The sequence below is a fragment of the Lolium perenne genome, chromosome 1 (genome assembly GCF_019359855.2).
Source record: "Lolium perenne isolate Kyuss_39 chromosome 1, Kyuss_2.0, whole genome shotgun sequence".
NCBI classification, from domain to species: Eukaryota; Viridiplantae; Streptophyta; class Magnoliopsida; order Poales; family Poaceae; genus Lolium; species Lolium perenne.
Window position 1 is genome coordinate 1,372,395 of NC_067244.2, and position 19,341 is coordinate 1,391,735.

Genomic DNA, 19,341 nt, shown 5'->3' on the forward strand with positions numbered 1-19,341 from the left:
AGGGAAACCCGGGGACTGTACCGGTAAACTCGGGGACTGTTCCGGTAAACTCGGGGACTGCAGGATCCATACCGGAAGAAGCTATGCTGGTGGACAATATGGAGGTGGACGTACCGGTATTTCTGGTTCGGGAAGCACCAGCTTGGGTTGAACCAATTAAGGAATTCCTGATCAATGGCACCTTGCCGGTTGACGAAAATGAATCGAGAAGGATCCAGAGGAGATCCAAGGCTTACACCATCATCAACGGAGAAGTATACAAAAGAAGTGTTACCGGTGTCCTCCAAAGATGTGTGGAACCGGAAGAGGGAAAAGAGATGCTGGTGGAAATTCACCAAGGAGAGTGTGGGCATCATGCCTCATCAAGGGCGCTGGTCGCAAAAGTGTTCCGGCATGGATTCTACTGGCCTACTGCGCTGGAAAATGCTGAGGATTTGGTACGAAAATGCAACGGGTGCCAGAGGTACGCCAAGCAAAACCATACCCCAGCATCCGGCTTAAAAACTATACCGTTAACCTGGCCATTTGCTGTTTGGTGCCTTGACATGGTTGGACCGTTCAAAACTGCTAGGAGCAGCTTTACCCACATCCTAGTGATGGTGGATAAATTCACTAAGTGGCTAGAGGTGAAACCTATCGCAAAGTGTGATGGGCATACAGCCGTGAAATTCTTGAAAGATGTTATCTTGCGGTATGGATACCCGCATAGCATCATCACTGACAATGGCACAAACTTTGCTCAAGGTGAGTTCAAAAGGTTTTGTGAGGATAACAATATCCGGTTGGATTTGTGCTCGGTTGCACACCCGCAAGGCAATGGCCAAGTGGAAAGAACCAATGCTTTGGTGCTTTCCGGTATCAAACCAAGGTTAATTGAACCACTTGAAAAGACACCGGGATGCTGGCTTGATGAGTTGCCATCAGTGCTGTGGAGCATAAAAACAACACCGAACCGGTCAACCGGATACACTCCATTCTTTATGGTCTATGGGGCTGAAGCCGTGATACCAACCGATATCATTCATGATTCACCAAGGGTTCAACTCTATACCGAGGAAGAGGTAAAAGAGGCCCGAGAAAATGATGTGGACTTGCTAGAGGAAGCAAGAGAGTTGGCTTTGGCAAGAACAGCCATATACCAACAGAACCTCAGACGCTATCATAGCCGGAAGGTTAATCCGAGAGTGTTCCGGGAAGGGGACCTGGTGCTACGCCTAGTGCAGCGCACTGAGGGGCGCCACAAACTCTCACCTCCCTGGGAAGGACCTTTCATTGTGAGCAAGGCTCTACACAATGATGCATACTATTTGATCGATGCACAGGAATGGAAGAAGGGAAAGGCGGACAGGTCTGGAGATGAAACCAAGCGCCCATGGAACATAGCTTTGCTACGTCCTTTCTATTCCTGAAGATGTGCTGTAAGAAGTTCTTTTTTGTACCTTATTTGCTATGAATAAAAGATGCCGGAACCTCGAATAAATCTCGGGGACTGTCTCTACCGGAATTGCATGTAATGTGTTTATTTTTTCGGTTACCGGTTGCTTAGTGAACATTTTTTCTTTCCGGTTTAGTAGCGTGTCAAACTTACCGGAGTCTTCGACTCTGCTGCTGTCCGAAACCCGGCTTCATGGCAAGCAAGATAAACCGGTAGGAACTAAGCACGCGAACGACGAAGAGAGGGAGTGGGAACGAACAATCCGGAAAATTTTAACTAACCCCGGTTATACCGGTTTTTTGTGCAAAATTTCGAGTTATTTCTAAGTTCAAGAAAATGCTTGCTTGGCAAAAGAACTTTGGAACTCATACGCCAAAAAACCCAGAGGGTAGGCAGAGCCAAAGTAAAAGAACCAAGTGTGCATCAGATTGGATGCCGAAACAATTCCGGAATCTTCACAGTGCAAGATTAAAAAGACAAACCATGAGCAAAGTGCTAAGTTGATAAGACAAACATAACTTAATAACATACCGGTATAACATACCGGCAGAAATTGATATACCACAACCAAAAGAAAGGCCAAGTTTTATGTTACATCATAAGACCCCGGCATACCGGGGTAGAATTTGATGAGCATTGTTTTGAGTTAACCAGGACAGGCAAATATATAAGAAGAAGCACTTAGGCAGAAGGAGCCTCAGGAGGAACAGCACCGGCTTCTGGAGCTTCCGGAGGCGCGTCGCCGGTTTCGGCATCTTCACCTTCCTCATCCTCTTCTTCCTCGTCGCTGAGATAGTCCTTGACGTCGGGAGGAGGGGGGATGAAGGTGCGGACCTCGGCGTACTCAGCAATCCGGTAGGCCCGATCTTGCCGCTTCGCGGTGAGGACCGGATCCGTGTCGGTTGGAGCATTCTCGCGCACGCCAAGAAGGGCATCCAGGTCCAAGTCCGGGTACCAGGAGCAGGCGACGCGCAGCGCCGAGTCCGCTCCGGCACGAGCCGCAGAGCACTGCCACTCCCGGATCCTCCGACCGGCACCTTTCAGGCGATCGTTGGTGAGGGACAAGTTGTCCGGCACCTCCTCCTCAGGCCAAAGCACCTTGAAAAGCTGGATGGCCACCTCAGGGATCTCAGCAAGGTTCCGGTCCGCCGCACGCATGTGGGAGACGCGGGCTGACAGTGCAACCAGGTGATCGTAGGGGTCCCAGGGCGCATCCAGGTTCTTGTATGCTTGTGCCACCCGGCGCTCCGCCACCTTCTTCAGGGCAAATGCCTGAGAATCTGGGAAGAGCCCTACCAAACAAAAAAAAAAAAGATAAGTACACGCTACCGGAAGAGATAAGCTTATAAGCGACACCGGAAAAGAAAGAAGACACTTACTGAGGGCAAGCGCGTCGGTTTGCATGACCAAAAGGTCATACTCCTGCTGCTCTGCTTTCAAGCGTGCGGCCTCATCCTCGGCTGCTTGCCGCGCCTTGGCTGCCTCCTCCAGCTCCGTCCGCAGCACCACGGTGGCGTTGTTGGCATCCTCCAGGGCCTCGTTAAGCCTAGCTTCAGCGGCGTCTTGGGCGGCCTTCATCGCCTCGTTGTGCTTTAGCCCGAGCTGGGTCAGCTGCTCCTCTAACCCACTGGAGTAAGTCTCCTGGGCGTCCAGTGCCTCGTGGTGCTGCCGGATGAGCTGTTCTTTTTCACCTAGAGCCCGGAAAGAAGGTGTCAACAAAGTTGCAGTTGATAAAATGAAGAATAAACAAGTTAACCGGAAAAGAAGTAATGGTACCTTGGAGCGTGGCGACCTGATTCTTGAGGGCTTCGACGGAAGCTTCCGGGATGGCTGTTAAACAGAAAAGTTATAAGTGTTAAGAAGGAAAACCTTTCGGTAAAAAGATGCCGGAGGCACAGAAGCTCACCTTGGCACTTGCTGTGCGCTTCAGCAAGATCCCGGTGCTCCCACAGAAGTTCCTCAAAGAGGTGCTTCCGGGTGTCGGCCGTGCTCTGTTCAAGAAAAGATGTTAGAAAAATGAAGCCGGTTTCTCTAGGCTATCACCTAAGTTTCGCGCTAAGAGCTGTGTTCTTAACCCGAAACTCGGGGACTGGGCATGCCGGTTTTTTGAGTTTCTACTTAAGTTTTGCGCTAAGAGCTGCGCTCTCAACACAAAACTCGGGGACTGGGAAGATAGACAAGATCCGGAAAGAAAGAAACCGGCATGAATAGAAAAATTGGAAAGAATTTGGAGAAACTTACCAAAACATTGTTGGTGGCATCATGCCACGCCTTGTCCAGCTCCTTCACGGCGCGCCGAAACCGCATGAAGTGCTCCTCCGTGCAACGAGGGCCAGACGGGTCCAACGCCGGGAGCCGGTCCTTGCCCAGGCCGCGTGTAGCTGCGGACACATCCGCAGCGTTCCACCTTTCAGCATAGGGGAGCAAGGGCCCCAGATCGCGGCCTCCGCGCTTCATTTCAGTGATCCGGCCCAGGACACCGGAAGGTTTGTCTCCGGCTGCGACAGCGGCGCGGCCGGCATGCAGCGTCACTTGCTGCGGGTCGGCGGAGGAGGTACCGGAAGCCTTGGCCTTCTCCTCAGTGGTCTTGACGGTTTCGGGCGGCGGCGTAGGCCTGGCCCCGGTTGGCTTGGCGCTGGGAGCTTCCGGCTGCGGCACTGGCTTGGAGGAGGAAGGCTCAGCGGTCTTCTTCTCCTTCTTCTTTTTGGGGACGGGAGGAACCAGAGGTTCCGCCCTCCCGGCAGCTTCGGAGTCGGCGCCGGTGTTGCTGGCACCGGTATCCTGTTTTCCAGGAGGGGAGACATGCTCCTTGTCGTTGCCTAATCGACGGTACCCCGGAGGAGGGATCCTCACGAGGGGGAGAAGAAGTAGGGGCCATAGGGCGGAGTGCTCTCGGGACGGTGGTACGCGAGTTACCCAGCTTCGGAACACCTGCACGATGACAGGGCCTACTGCTGCTTGTCTGGAATTATCTGGGCGCTTTCGCGTTGTTACAATGAGTTGTGGTTGTTGCCTCTAGGGCTCCCGGGATCCGGCTTATAAAGGCGCACGGATCTAGGGTTTACATGGAGAGTCCTAGCCGGATTACAGATAGCCTAGCTACGGTACAATATCTTGCCGTGCACGTTACGGATCCGCCTTCCATACACGTAAATGCTTGGATCCGGGTTCCTCATGGGCCTCCATGGATCCGGGTTACTCCTAAGGTCGGTTCGGATCCGGCCTGCTGATCCTGGGCTGGACTTCTTCCTTCATGATCAACAGCAACTGGGCCGCCCGATGGGCCACATGCCTCATCACCGTCTGTGGGCCACCCGAGCTTGCCGGATCTAGGCACTGTCGATGGTACACCCATGAAGTATACCCACAACAGTAGCCCCCAGAGTTCTCCGAGTTTCGCCTGCAGTTTCCGCCTTGCTGGTCCATCATGATCTTCGGCAAACGTTGGTAACGCGGAGAAACTTGAAGAGCTCTAACTTTGCATTTTCTTCTTTTTCCAACTTGTAGCTGGAAAATGCTCCCATCCCGCGGGACTTCATCCATCGACGTTCCAAAGAACATTTCCGGGTTACTCCCTGCTCGAATGAGAGACAACTTATCTTCACGGAATTACCCGGAATCTTAAAAGACTCAAACGGTTCCGGAAATCCTTCATCTTCAGATCATACTTAACAACGGAAGTTCCATATTTTCCGTGCACAACTTCCTCATTTCCCGCGCTAAATTTTCGCAGATGCAAATCTTCAGCCGGAATTTTCGGGAGTGCAAGGTTAAGTTACCTCCACGTCGTTTTACCGCAGTTGACCTAAACACGTGTCATCCATCCAACGGCGTGACCGTTCAGTTTCCACCGTTGGATCCGGATCCCGAATCTCCGAGCGCGGCCTATAAATACTCCGCGGCCCGGTAAAAATCCATTCTTTTCACCCCTTCGCACCACATCGTCTTCCTCCTCGCGCCGTGCCGCCCGCCAGATCTTGATTCCGGCGAGCTTCGCCACGGTGAACTTCGCGCGCCGCCGAACCAAGGCTCCCCTCGCGCCAAGATTCCTACGTTTGAACGAGAAATTCGTTCCGCCGCCGATTCGTGGTCACGCGGGACGATTTCCTTCAAGTTCGGCGACCTCATCCTCGCCGGAGTTCCGTCGAGCCACCGCGCCATTAGCGGTAAGTACGCCGGCCTTTTAGAAGACAACCTAGTGTAGAAGATAGACTTAGTGATCCGGGTACTCAAACACTTTGTATGGGTGCAGCCGGAAGCATGCCACTCGAATCGTCACTTTGTACTGGTAGTTCTTCGAGTAGCCCGGATCCCAATCAAATAGAACCCATATGCCCGGATCCCATATCATTCCTGCCACCATATGTTTCCGACATCAGACTAGCTCAACCTTTTTCCGCATCTTCCAGCACCGCTCCAGGCCGGATTCCTACCCTCCAAGAGCTCCAAGAAGAACTCGAGGGACAAGCTCGGATGGCAGCAAAGGTGCAGGAGGCAGAAAACAAGAAGGCGTCCAAGGCCCGGATCCGCGAAGGAGAACGGGGTCAATGGTGGCCTTGCGCAACTACCGACGTGGAGCTTAGAGAGCTCCAGAACGAGGGCATGATCTCCTCACATTGGAGTTTCACTCGTGACTCCGACGTCCCCAAGCCAGAACCCGGAGAAATTGTCATGACCAAGGCTTGGGTGGAACGCGGGCTGTCACTTCCCTGTTCGGAATTTTTTCTCTCCATCCTCAACACCTACGGGCTCCAGCCCCACAACATCTGCCCAAATTCATATCTTCTTTTGTCCAACTTCGTGACTCTCTGCGAAGGACATCTTGGGATCCGGCCTGATGTCAAATTGTGGCAATTCTTTTTCCGGGTGAAGAAAGAAACCAAGGACAAAGCAATGGTGAACTGCGGCAGCATGACATTTATGCTCCGCCCTACCCGCATGTATCCTCCCCACGACTCGCATGAATCCGTCCGGTACTGGAATGCCGGATGGTTCTATGAGAAGAATGCTTCAGTCCCGGAAGTCCACGGAGGCCTGCCCCAGTTTGTCAACGAACCTCCGGAAGAACTTGCAAGCTGGAGCTTCGTCCCTTCGCCCTGACTCCGATCTTGGAGAAGGCCGCGCGGAGAATCTCCTGGCTAGTCCACGACGGACTGACCGGAGCCCAGCTCACACTTAGCTGGTTTTCCTGGAGAATCTAGCCTCTACGCTACAACGCGGACGATCTTCTCCGGGTTACCCGCCACGATCTTCCGGCCGATTCTCTGAAGAGAAGGATCAAGACGCTGGTGAAGATTCCGAGGGGCCAACAGGTCCCGGAACTGTTCAAGGACATTTACACGAACGATCAATGTCCTCCGGTAAGCTTTGTTCTTTTCGTTATTTCAAACTTCACAAGTTTTTTGATGTTTAACTCTAACTCTTGTTCACTTTCCTTCCAGCTCAACACTTTGGCGGAGGAAAACTTCCGCACCATCATTCGCGTCCCCGTCACCGGCGACACGGCGGAGGAGGCTCCGGAGGACGACGAGGAGGAAGAGGACCAGGCACCCCGCAAGGCGGCCCCTCGACCTACAAAGCGTCCCCGCGCCAAAGCTTCCGGCTCCGAAGCCGGAGCTAGCGGCGAGGCCTCCGCCAAGAAGCCGAAGACGACAAAACCACCTCCGCTAGACTCAAGGAAAGCGGAGCGTGCGCGTCTAAGAATGCTCTCGACAGCTGGCCAGGGCACACGCCCCATCATCCCCGGCGCCCCGTAAGTTTCCGAGCATGATGCAATTTTAACTTAGCGAAATTATCTCTTGTCTAAACCCTTTCACTTGTTTGCAGGAATCCGAAAACCGCTGCCACGCGGACCACCAGCCAGGAGCCCATCACAAAATACATGAAGAAATCTCCGGCTGTTGGTCCCTCTACTCCAGTTCCACCAAGCGTCTCCCACCCAACTCCCCAACCGTCGCCCCCTCAGGCTGATCCATCTCCCCCACCTGCCGCAAACACTCCACCGGAAATAATTCCGGTTAGCAGCGGGCATGCGGGCGAAGAAGATCCTAAGGCCAAAGGCCCTGCCCAAGAAGAGGCGGAAAAACAAGGCCAAGGAGAGGTTGAAGTAACTTCTTCCGAGAAAGCTGGAGAGGGCGCTGGCGACATGGTCGTTTTTCCGAAGAACTTTGGAGATCCGGCTGACACCACTTCCACCCCCAAGGCGTATGCCACTAAGTTTTTCAACAAGCTGACTGAAGCGGAGAAGTGGGAGCTTGAACAAGACCTGCTCAACGCCATGCTGAACAACGCCTGGGGGAAGCCTGATTCCAGGACATCGGAAATCCAGGACTTCAAGAAAAACGTTGGCCAGTTCTGCGATCAACTTATCTGCAAGCAAAAGGTACTCCCCAGTAGCCCCCAAGCATGTAGGCGGAAACTCAAAAAGTAGTTAGCGCTTAGATGCTTAGAGAAAGATTACTTCCGGGAAAGTTTTTTAGAATGGACTAGTAGCCCCCAAGCATTATGGCGGAAAAGTTCCGGCAATGATGCTTTAAAAGAAACCACTTCTACAGGCGGAATTTTTACTCCTGCACTGTTTAAATTTTACAGGAACAGCAGGCGCTGCACTACGAGCTGCACAAGAACATTGCCCTGCAGCGCCGCGTTACTCTGAGTCAGGCGGAAAATATCCGGACCCTGAAGGATGAAAATGCAGAACTGGCTAAACAACTGGCGGACGCCCAAGGTTGGTTTCCGCCTTCTTCGTCATTAACCAAATTCCGACTTTAGATTTGCTGTTAACTTATGTTATTATAGGCGCATCCTCCTCCCTTGCAACAGCTTCGTCTGAACTTGAGAACCTGCGCTCCTCGTACCAAGAGCTGGAGACAAAACTAAAGGAGGCGGAACTTAAAAGGGAGCAGGCCGAAAAGCAGCTGGCGGAGAAAAACTCCGAGCATATCAGGGAAAAGGGCGAGCTGGAACTGAAAAAGAATGCTGATAGCGAGACCATCAGGAGGCAGCAAAAAGAGCTCAAAGGACTCCGGAAATATATGGAGACGGCGGAGAAACACTGGGACTTGCTCAATGAGAACATCTTGGGTATGATATCGGAACCTTGTCAAGATGTTTGCTCCGATTTTCTTTACTTTGCGCTCAAATTGCGTGCTTATATCCTGATTATCTTTTATGCAGAGCCGCTTGGGTACCCGGAACAGCGCCGGAATTTGTTCCCACGGGACGACCTTCTGCAACTCGCGGGCGATGACTGCAAAGATCTCATCTCCGCCTCCCGCAAGATATGCTATAACTTGAACATCAAGAGGAGCCGCACTTGCGACGTGCGCAAGCTTATTGCTAAGATGGATATTCTGCCGGAGCTGGTGACAGATCTGCAAGCATCTTCAGCCCGAGGCGCAGCTGCAATGGCCTTGACCATGTGCCTAGCACATACTCCGGGTCTTGAACTTGATGAAGTGACCACGGGCGTTCCTCCGGATGCGGATGTTGGCGCGCTGCTTGATGCAGTGAGCGGCTACGACACCCGCATCGCGCGCAGGATCCGGCACGAGGAATTCTACGACAAGGTCGTCCTCCCTGCGGACGAGCCCTTAGAAGCGGAACTTCAAGAGGAACTCGAGGCCAAGGCGCGACCTGCGGAATCCGGAACCCAGTTTACCTAGACCAGCTCCAAGGATGCTCCCCAAGAGGAACCCAAGACCAGCACCGCTGCTTCGGAAGAGAAAGAAAGTGAAGAAGACGTGTCTTCTCCGGCCGAAGGCGCCAAGGAACAGGATCCAGAGGGCAAGACTTCTCCGGCTAAGGGGGAGTGAAACTTTTATTCCTGCGGGAAAAACAATGCATCATTTTGGCCCCAGCGAGGGTTTGTAATAAGACTTTAAATTCTTAAGTAGCTAGGAACGAAACGATTATGCATGGGGCGGAAACACTTATCCTGCTATCCGTTAAATATTATGTGCATGTTTCGTTTTATGTCAGAAAGCAAGTGCTGACTTCGTTATTTTCCGGCTTGCCCGCTTGACCTTCCACGAGCCGGAAAACCTTAGCCGGAAACGCTCGCCAGCGGCGACGAAGCCCAATGGCAGTCCGTCCATAACCGCGGAAACAAGCCCCCAAGCATAGGTGCCGGAAATCGCTACTAGGAATCCACGAGTTCGCAACAGATAACAACTTAATCAGAAAACTTAAGCTTACGTCCTAAAGGACGATTTTGAAAATCACAACTTTCATACACGCCTAGGCGGAAAAACATACACGATCTAAAATGAACAAGTAAAGGAGGTAAAAGACTCAAAGAGTGAACCATAAGCTTTATTTCATTGATCATGTATAACTATTACAGAGTTTATAACTCGGAAAAAATATGCTAAGTGTAGAAAGGACGTAGCTGTGCGATATTCCAAGGGCGATCTGTTTCATCGTAGATGTCATCCGGATCCTCACGCTTGCGTTTCCGGTGCCAGTTAGCAGGTCTATCCCTTAGCTCGCGGAAATCAACAAGGTAGTACGACCCGTTATGAAGCACTTTGCTAACGACGAAGGGTCCTTCCCATGGAGATTGCAGCTTATGGTCTTTCACCTGTCGAAGGCGGAGGACCAGGTCTCCTGCCATGAAGGAGCGTTTCCGAACTCGACGACTGTGATAGCGTCGGAGCTTCTGCTGGTAGATGGCAGAACGCTGGTCAGCTAAGTTCCGAGCTTCCTCGATCAGGTCCACAGATAGCTGTCTGGCCTCGTCAGCTGTTTCTTCATTGTAGGCGGAAACTCGCGGTGAGTCGTGGATGATGTCGGAGGGAAGCACGGCTTCGGATCCGTATACCAGGAAAAATGGGGTAAACCCTGTTGATCTGTTAGGGGTAGTTTGTAAACTCCACAAAACAGCTTCCAACTCGTCAGCCCAAGCTCCGGCTGCTCGTCGCAGCGGTTCTTCAAGGCGCGGCTTAATTCCTGATAATATTAGACCGTTAGCCCGTTCAACCTGACCGTTAGATTGTGGATGAGCCACAGATGCAAGGTCCAGTCGGATCCCCATTGTGTCACAATAATCCCTTAACTCTCCCTGAGCGAAGTTTGTGCCATTATCTGTGATTATCTTTTGTGTGGGATGCCGAATCTCATCACGAGGCTGCACGAATTTTAGTGCCGTAGCACCGTCGGCTTTTCTCACCGGCTTAGCCTCGATCCATTTGCTAAACTTGTCAACGGTGACCGGGAGGTACTCAAAACCGCCAGGAGATGATCTTTTTAACTTACCAACCATATCGAGCCCTGCACCGCAAACGGCCAGGTGATAGGTATGGTCTTCAGCTCTTGGGCTGGAGCGTTTGGTTGAGTAGCGTAGTACTGACAACCTCGGCAGGTCTTGACTATTTTATCAGCGTCTTCTTTAGCTGTAAGCCAATAGAAACCTAACCGAAAAGCTTTTGCAACGAGTGATCTGGGAGCGGCATGATGCCCGCAATCCCCTGCGTGGATCTCTCTGAGGATTTCAATGCCATCTTGATTGGAGACGCATTTAAGAAATACCCCTGCTGCACTTCGTTTGTAGAGCTGTCCATCAACTATTGTGTAGGTTCTTGCTCGTCTGACGATCTGTCGTGCGAGGACCTCGTCCTCTGGCAACTTTTGATCGATGAGGTAATCCAGGAAAGGCTGTGTCCAAGCCGGAATGATAGCCATCACTTCCCTAGCCGGAGACACTGCCACCTCTGGGTTTTCCGGGTTAGCGCCCTTAACTGAGGGTATCCGGAGATGCTCCAGGAAAATCCAGGCGGAATTTGTTTCTGCCGGATCCGAGCTTGGATAGCATGTACGCCCTTTGTGTTGTCGTCTCTTCGACGTACTTGACTTCGTATCCAAGGAAGCACTTGGCGAGCTCATCAACTTCGTCTCGTAGGCCGCCATGACGGAATTTACGGCGTTCCAGGTTCCGGCTACTTGTTGTGCCACCAGGTCGGAATCTCCACAGCATATGATGTGCTTGATCCCAATTTCCTTAGCGATGCGCAGACCGTGTAGTAGGGCCTCATATTCCGCCATGTTGTTAGTAGCTTCGAAGTGGATCTGCAGAACATACTGCAGTTCTTCTCCGGTAGGGGACTTCAGGGTGACTCCGGCTCCTGAGCCTTGATGCTGCTTGGATCCGTCGAAGTGCATGACCCATGTTTCTGGTTCCGGCTCCAGACTTGCATCCGGAGCTTCTGTCCAATCTGCGACGAAATCTGCCAAGACTTGGGATTTAACCGCAGTCCTGGGCTTGTAAGCGATGTCGAAGGCGGATAATTCGATGCCCCATTTAGCCGTACGTCCTGTTGCGTCAGCGTTGTTGAGAATTGTAGACAGCGGAGCCTTGCTCATGACTGTTACTGGATGCTCTTGGAAATAGTGCCTCAACTTCCGGCTACCCAGGAACACTCCATAGGCTAGCTTCTGAAAGTGAGGGTACCTTTGTTTTGACTCCGTCAGCACCTCGCTAATGTAGTAGACAGGTCTCTGGACGTCATATTCATGACCTTCTTCCTTTCGCTCCACCACGATGACGAGGCTGATGACTTTGTTGGTAGCTGCCAGATAAAGGAGCATTGGCTCTGACTCTGCTGGAGCTGCCAAGATAGGTGGGGAGGTGAGAATTTCCTTCAACCCTCGAAGAGCTGCGTCAGCTGCGTCGTCCCAGACAAATTTGTCTGTTTTCTTCAGCAACTTGTACAGGGGTAGCGCCTTCTCGCCAAGACGGCTAACAAACCTACTGATTGCTGCAACACAACCAGTTAGTCGTTGCACATCTTTGAGACAAGTTGGCCTTTTGATGCACAGGATTGCCTTGATCTTTTCCGGGTTAACCTCAATGCCTCTGTGAGAGACTATGAAGCCAAGGAGTTTTCCGGCTGGCACGCCAAAGACGCACTTCAGCGGATTCAACATCATCTTGTACCTACGGAGGTTGTCAAAGGTTTCTGTGAGGTCGCTGATCAAGTCGGATCCTTTCCGGGTCATGACCGCGATGTCGTCGACGTAAGCGTGCACGTTCCGGCCAATTTGGTCCTTCAGGCACCGCTGCATCGTACGTTGGTAGGTAGCACCTGCATTTTTCAAACCAAAGGGCATAGTAACATAGCAGTAAGTACCGAACGGGGTAATGAATGAAGTCGCCTTTTGGTCGGATTCCTTCATCCGGATCTGATGATACCCGGAATACGCATCAAGAAAACACAGAAGTTCCGCCCCCGCCGTCGAATCAATGACTTGGTCAATGCGCGGCAAGGGGAACGGATCCTTCGGGCAATGTTTGTTCAAGCCAGAGTAATCGATGCACATTCTTAGTATTTCAGTGTTCTTTTTGGGTACAAGGACGGGATTCGCGACCCAATCGGTATGGATAACTTCGATTACAAAACCTGCTTCTAGTAACTTTGCTAGTTCCATTCCTATGGCGCGGCGCTTCTTATCTCCAAAGCGTCGCATAGCTTGCTTCACTGGTTTGGCCCCCGGATTTATGTTGAGGTAGTGCTCGGCGAGTTCCCTAGGTACTCCGGACATGTCAGAAGGTTGCCATGCAAAGATATCCATGTTAGCGCGGAGGAACTCGACGAGCGCGCTTTCCTATTTGGGGTCCATGTTGGCTCCGACTGAAACCTGCTTGGAAGAGTCACCTGGAATGAGGTCATGCTTCTTGGTTTCAATCGCGGGCTTGAAGGAGGTTTTCTGCTCGGAGATCTGCTTCTTGGTGGTCTGCATCTCAGTCGGATCCACCGCGGCTCTGTAGCCTTTCAGCTCTTCTCCGGATATCCGAGTCTCTGCGAAGGCGGCTTCGCTAACTCGCACTCATGAGCCTTTTTGTAGTCTCCGGATACGGTAATCATACCTTTAGGACCCGGAATCTTGAGCTTGTTGTAGATGTAGCACGCTCTTGCGTGGAACTTGTGGTAGGTGGGCCTGCCGAAGATGACGTGGTAGGAGCTCTTGAAGGGCACAACTTCAAACGTGATCTTCTCTTCGCGGAAATTATGAACATCGCCAAAAGCCACGGGAAGTGTGATGCTGCCGAGGGAGTTTGCCTTCTTACCCGGAACCACACCATGAAACTCAGTGGTCTTGTGTTTGAGCTGTTCCTTGGTGAGGTTCATCCGCTCTAGAGTCTCCAGGTACATGATGTTCAAGCTGGCTCCGCCATCCATGAGGCACTTGGAGAAGTCATACCCGTCTATGCGGGGACTTACAACCAAGGCGTAGCATTCCTTTGGCACAATTGCGGGATGATCCTTCCGATCAAATGTGCACGGAATTTCCGACCACCTGACGTACTGCGGCACAGCCGGAACTATGGCGTTCAGGATCCGGGTAGCTGACTTGGAGGCGCGTACTGTTGGGGTTCCGAGGAAAGTGTGGTAAGCCCCCACGCTCTTTTTGTCGAATGGATTGGATTTACCTGCGGCTCCTGCCTTGGGATCCGGCGAGTTATCATCCTCATCCATCGCCTCGGAACTATCGTCCTCCTTGTCTTTGTTCTTGCCCTTGCCACCTTTTCCGCGAGGCGGTGCTTCCGGCGCGCTTGTATCCGGCCTCCGGGTCGTTCTTTAGATCATTGACCCACTTGCAGTTGCGGTTGGTATGAGTGGACTTCCCTGTAACCGGATCCAGATGGGCCAGGCAGGGCATGTCTCTGTACTCCTCATAGGTTTGCGGGGCGCGGGATCCGGCAGCAGTGACCTCGGAGGTATGCTGCTGACCCCTGCCGGCTCCGCCTCCGCGTCCGCGTCCTCTTCCGCCTCCTGGACCTCCGCGTTGAAACGCCATGGCGACCATCTCGGATCCGCCACTCTTCTGGTCATCAGGGTTCTTGCGTTTATGGCTGCTGCTACCGCCGTTGTCACGGTTCTTCTTTTGTTGATGCGGGGGATTCTTTGTGGCTGCGAGGTCACCGCCTGCGTCGTCATCGGCGGCAGTGTGGTCGCTGGCGATGGTGATCATGTCGTCCAGCGTCAGTTGATTTGCATTGACCATGCAAGTTAGCTTGTGTCGCAGCAATCCTCCTCGCTGCAAGCCCCCAATGAAAGCGTGCATTGCTGTGCGGTTGTCGACGTTCTCGCACTCGTTTCTGCATGCCAACCATCGGGTGAGGAAGTTCCTCGATGTTTCGCCCTTCTTCTGGATGCATGCCTGCAGGTCGCTTGTTGTGGCAGGTCTCTTGTAGGTGCCCCTGAAGTGTTTCTCAAAAGCGTTCTTCAGGTCGAACCAACAAAAGATGGAGTTCTTCTCAAGGTCGCTGAGCCAGATCCGGGCTGGACCTACAAGGTACAACTGAAGCATGCGGCAGGCGATGTTAGGGGTTCCTCCGGCGAAGGTTACAGCATTATAGTAATCCTCAATCCAGGTATCCGGCCTTTCGGTGCCATCATAATGCTTCAGATTTCCGGGTAGCTTGAGGTTCATCCTTGGCTTTGGTTCCTCTCGAATCATCCTGCCAAAGCACTTCGGACCAATGTAGTCGGTTCTGTACTCGTTAAGGCGGTCCCGCGCGTCGCGCGAGCCGTGGCGAGGAGATTTTGAGCGAGAGCGAGATCTCCGGCCATTGCCTCCGCCTCCACCTCCGCCGCCACCGCTAGGTGGTGGTGAGGGAGACCTGCGAGGTGGGCGGTCTGACCTCTTGCTTCCGCCATCTGAATCTCCTCGGCCTTCCTGGTGCTGGCTCCGGCTCCTGTGGCTGCCTTCGCCTTGGCGCTGGCTGCCCTGGTCGTTCCGGCGAGGCTCCGGATCACGGCTCCGGCGAGGCTCTGGGTCCCGGCTCTGGCGAGGTTCTGGACCGCGGTCCTCATTCCGACTCCTCCTGGGCTCGGGCTCATGAACAATGTTCTGGTTCCGGCGAGGTTCCGGCGAGCGCTCCCTGTTTCTGTTTCTTGGCAGCACGTTGTCGCGGATAACAATCCCACCATGCCCTGGGGGCCTGGTGTTTCCGGCTGGACTACGGCGGCGAGGGGGTCACGGGTAACCGTTGGGCGGAGGAGAGGGGTTGCGGTATTTGTCTCGTCCAGAGTACATCGCATCCTTTCCCTTTCTTGGATCTGACGGTGGCGTCTTTGATGGTACGGGGATTGGATTTGGGTGTTCCCTGGCTTTCCTTCTGCGCTCCGAGGATCCGGTGTGTGATTCGTCATCGGGTCGCCGATCAGCGCGGGCGTCCTTCTGCGCGGTAGATAAACAGATATCCGGATTGGATTCCAACCTGCGCGAAGTATCCGCCTTGCTTTGCTGCTGCATTGCTGAAGCGACGAGAGTGCGAAGATAGTTGATATCAACCTCTTCGTCCTTCTTCTGCAGTAGTTCCGCAGCTTTTAGCATGTTGTCCTTTGGGGTTTCGAGCGGCTGGTGCTCTGCGGGCGTGTTGAAGGGTATCCTGCGAGGTGGAATTGCTTCTCTAACAATTCGATCGGCCTCCGCCTGCGCATAGATCATCTTTACTTCCCACTCAGCCCTCATGCTCTTGACTTGCTCGAGTGTGGCGGCAATCTCGCGGTCCTGTCTATCGAAGTTTTCCGCCCAGGCTGCATGATCTGCCCTCCCTACCTTTAACGCAGCTTCGGTATCGGCGAGCTTCTTGGCTGTGGCCAGCATCTCCTTTCTGGTGGTTTCTAGAGCCTCCAGATCTGCGGCGTCGCCCGGGGTTATGGGTGTGTTAAGAACTGCTCGCGCGGCCACCTCTTCTGCTGACAGGATTTCCTCCGGGGAAGAATCCCTTTGGGGTCGCACCCGAGACATTGGAGATCCTTGTTGGGATGGTTGAGGGTCGGATTGGCTGACTTGGTCTCCAGATCCAGTTTGTCCCAGCGCTGCTACCATTGCGAGAACCTGCTTAGGCTGGGCGGAGTCGACTTCGGGCTGATCACTGTATCCGTATTCCCTTATCTTGCGAACGAAGTCATCAGATTCCATAGAGGGGGTATCTCCGGAAATTGGACTCAGGTTGCCCAAAATCGACTCTTCAACCGGAGTCTCGCTTTCTCCGACAAGCTCAGCCTGATCCAGATCCGCGTTGTGTTCCGGTGCCTCTTCCTGCTCAGGACCAGCTCCGTCTTCTTGAGGGGCGGTTCCGGCGGTATGGGCCAAGAAGTGTACGAAGTGGCACCTCTGCTTTTCTAACACCTGGGAGACCCAGGCGGATCTGCATTGGTCTTCCACCTTTGTTTCCTGCTCAGGGGCGGATTGGGTGGGCTTTGAAATTTCCAGATCCAAGGCGGAATCTTCCTTGGGAAGCTCCTGCGTCTCAGATCGGATCTTCGCGACAGCGTCCAGCTCTGCGGCGGTCGCGTCTGCGTTATTTACCAGCGGGTTTCCGTCGGAATCGACGGTTTCCCCGATGAAGATGTGTATGCCGCCAATTGGGACGATGGAGAGCTTGACGGGGTTTGTCCTAGCCGGAATCCAGCACTCATCCGGAGGGACGATCGGCAGATTCCCGGCGTAAAGGACGCGTCCCACAGCGATGGTGTCGTCGTAGCTTCCCATGGCGGAACCCTCCCGGTTCCGGCCTCCAGACGCCACAGGCCCCACGGTGGGCGCCAACTGTCGTTGCCTAATCGACGGTACCCCGGAGGAGGGATCCTCACGAGGGGGAGAAGAAGTAGGGGCCATAGGGCGGAGTGCTCTCGGGACGGTGGTACGCGAGTTACCCAGCTTCGGAACACCTGCACGATGACAGGGCCTACTGCTGCTTGTCTGGAATTATCTGGGCGCTTTCGCGTTGTTACAATGAGTTGTGGTTGTTGCCTCTAGGGCTCCCGGGATCCGGCTTATAAAGGCGCACGGATCTAGGGTTTACATGGAGAGTCCTAGCCGGATTACAGATAGCCTAGCTACGGTACAATATCTTGCCGTGCACGTTACGGATCCGCCTTCCATACACGTCGTACTGGATCCGGGTTCCTCATGGGCCTCCATGGATCCGGGTTACTCCTAAGGTCGGTTCGGATCCGGCCTGCTGATCCTGGGCTGGACTTCTTCCTTCATGATCAACAGCAACTGGGCCGCCCGATGGGCCACATGCCTCATCACCGTCTGTGGGCCACCCGGGCTTGCCGGATCTAGGCACTGTCGATGGTACACCCATGAAGTATACCCACAACACTCCTCCTCCGCGCGGTGTTTTGGAGGTGTAGGGGCCGCGCGCCCCGAATTTGAGGTGCCTCCCAGAGGGGAGGCAGAAGCGTTGCCGGCACCAGACGGTGCCGGGCTTGGGTGAGAAGGAGATGAGGCCCTTACGGTTCCCTCAGAGCTCTCAGGCCTTGGGCCAAGCTTGAGCGCAGGGCTGAACAAGAAAAAGAGAAAGGTTGAAAAAAGCAACCGGAAGGAAAAGGGGAAAAGAACCAAACAAGCGAAGAGAAGCAAAAGTCTTACCCAGATGCTACCGGCATCTGCTTGCCCCTGTAGCGCCACTTGCTCGTCTCTTTCCCCGCAAGGACTTCCGTCCGGAAGCGTTTGGGGGGAGGAGATTGGCTTGTGCCGGCATCATGTGCCGGGCCTTGTTCTTCTTGCCCTGGGGGGCGAGCTTCTCCACAAACTCGTCTCCGGCCTCGGCGTCCAAGGGAGCAACATGCTCATGGACCTGCGGTTCGGTGCTGGCTGAACGGGCATCTACAGAGGAGGAAAAACGAGATAAAGTATGAGAGACAAGAAAAGAAAGCTACCTCAAGCACAGGGAGGTCGTCAACAGAGCCAGGAGCCTCAGATGAGAAGTTACCGGGGCGTGAGGTGTGAGTCCGGCCCATCTTGAGGTCAGACCAATGAATGTATGGGTCAGGGTCCACCCGGTCCAGAGGGCGCTTCCGGCGAGGGCCTCGCCGATCCGCTTCGATGCGGGGGAAGCGGTCCTTGGCCTGAAAACGAATGAAAAACAAGTTAGTCACAGCATAAAAGTTACCGGTACAAGAACCCGGGTTGCACAATCTCTTACTTCCTCAGTTGGAGGGTTGGTGGAGCTAAGAGGTAGGAAGCCCCACTCCCAGTCAGCCGACATGGAAGTCTGGCAGATCTGCTTAGCCTTGAGGACTACGTCCTTCTTGCTAAGAGGGAGGCCGGTGATCTTCGTGGGGTCGCCAGAACCGTACATCTCGCTCATCTTGTGAGCCCGGCGCTTAAGAGGAAGCACCCGACGTGAAATGAATGCGCGGATGATATCGTCCGAGCAGATGTTGGTCTCCTTCATCAGCTTCTCCATGAAGCGTACTACCCGGTTCGTCTCGATATGAGTCACCCCGGGAGAGTAGTTCCAGTTGGTCTTCCTGGGCGGCGCCGGATTGAATGCCGGTAGATTGATAAGATCAGCGTCGCCCTCATTCTTCACATAGAAGAAGGTCTCTTGCCGCAACCGGCATGACTCGAGACCGGTGAACTTAAAGAAAGGGCTCCCTTGGCGGGAGCCGATGATGCAAGACCCGCATTGTACGGGGGGTTTGGGCTTGGGAATGTCCTTGCCCTGAACAGAGTTGATCCTAAGAGAGAAGAAGCGAGCAAAGGTCTCGAGAGTGGGGCGGATGCCGATGTAGGCTTCCATGAAGGTGGCGTAGCAAGAAAGATAGAAAACGGCGTTGCCGGGAAGGTGGTGAGGCTGAAGTTCGTAAAAATCAAGAAATTGGCGGAAGAAGTCGGAGGCGGGAAGGCCGAAGCCACGCTCGAAATGGGCAAGAAACACGACGTACTCACCGGGTCTAAGTACCGGTTCGATTTCGTCGCGGGGAAGCCGGCAGGATACTCCTTCCGGTATCCTTCTTGACCGGTAGAGCCAGTCAATTTCGTGCTGCGTGACGTCGGAGCCTCTCCAGGCTCCGCGTGTGACACCGGAAAGGCCTGTTCCGGGGGCTTGGCTAGAGCTGCCGGCCTCTTGATCCTTGCCGGTCTCGGTTTCCATCCGGGCA

At 53.6% G+C, this 19,341-nt stretch overlaps 1 protein-coding gene across 1 annotated transcript; it reads left to right on the top strand.

The window, feature by feature from the left end:
• The first annotated feature begins 7,062 nt into the window (after positions 1 to 7,062).
• On the top strand, positions 7,063 to 18,053 carry LOC139835667 (uncharacterized). The gene is made up of 5 exons (XM_071825525.1): positions 7,063 to 7,187; positions 7,262 to 7,817; positions 8,027 to 8,162; positions 8,234 to 8,435; positions 17,858 to 18,053. The coding sequence occupies exons 1-5, from the start codon at positions 7,138 to 7,140 to the stop codon at positions 18,051 to 18,053; spliced, it is 1,140 nt and encodes a 379-aa protein (XP_071681626.1). The 5' UTR covers positions 7,063 to 7,137.
• The last annotated feature ends 1,288 nt before the right edge of the window (positions 18,054 to 19,341 follow it).

Bases quoted from the DNA above. Each gene is read 5' to 3' on its own strand.
- LOC139835667 (XM_071825525.1), top strand. From the start codon at position 7,138: ATGCTCTCGACAGCTGGCCAGGGCACACGCCCCATCATCCCCGGCGCC. The intron at 7,818-8,026 runs GTACTCCCCAGT...TAAATTTTACAG, and splicing joins AACTTATCTGCAAGCAAAAG to GAACAGCAGGCGCTGCACTA. The intron at 8,436-17,857 runs GCAGCAAAAAGA...TTGCCCCTGTAG, and splicing joins GATAGCGAGACCATCAGGAG to CGCCACTTGCTCGTCTCTTT.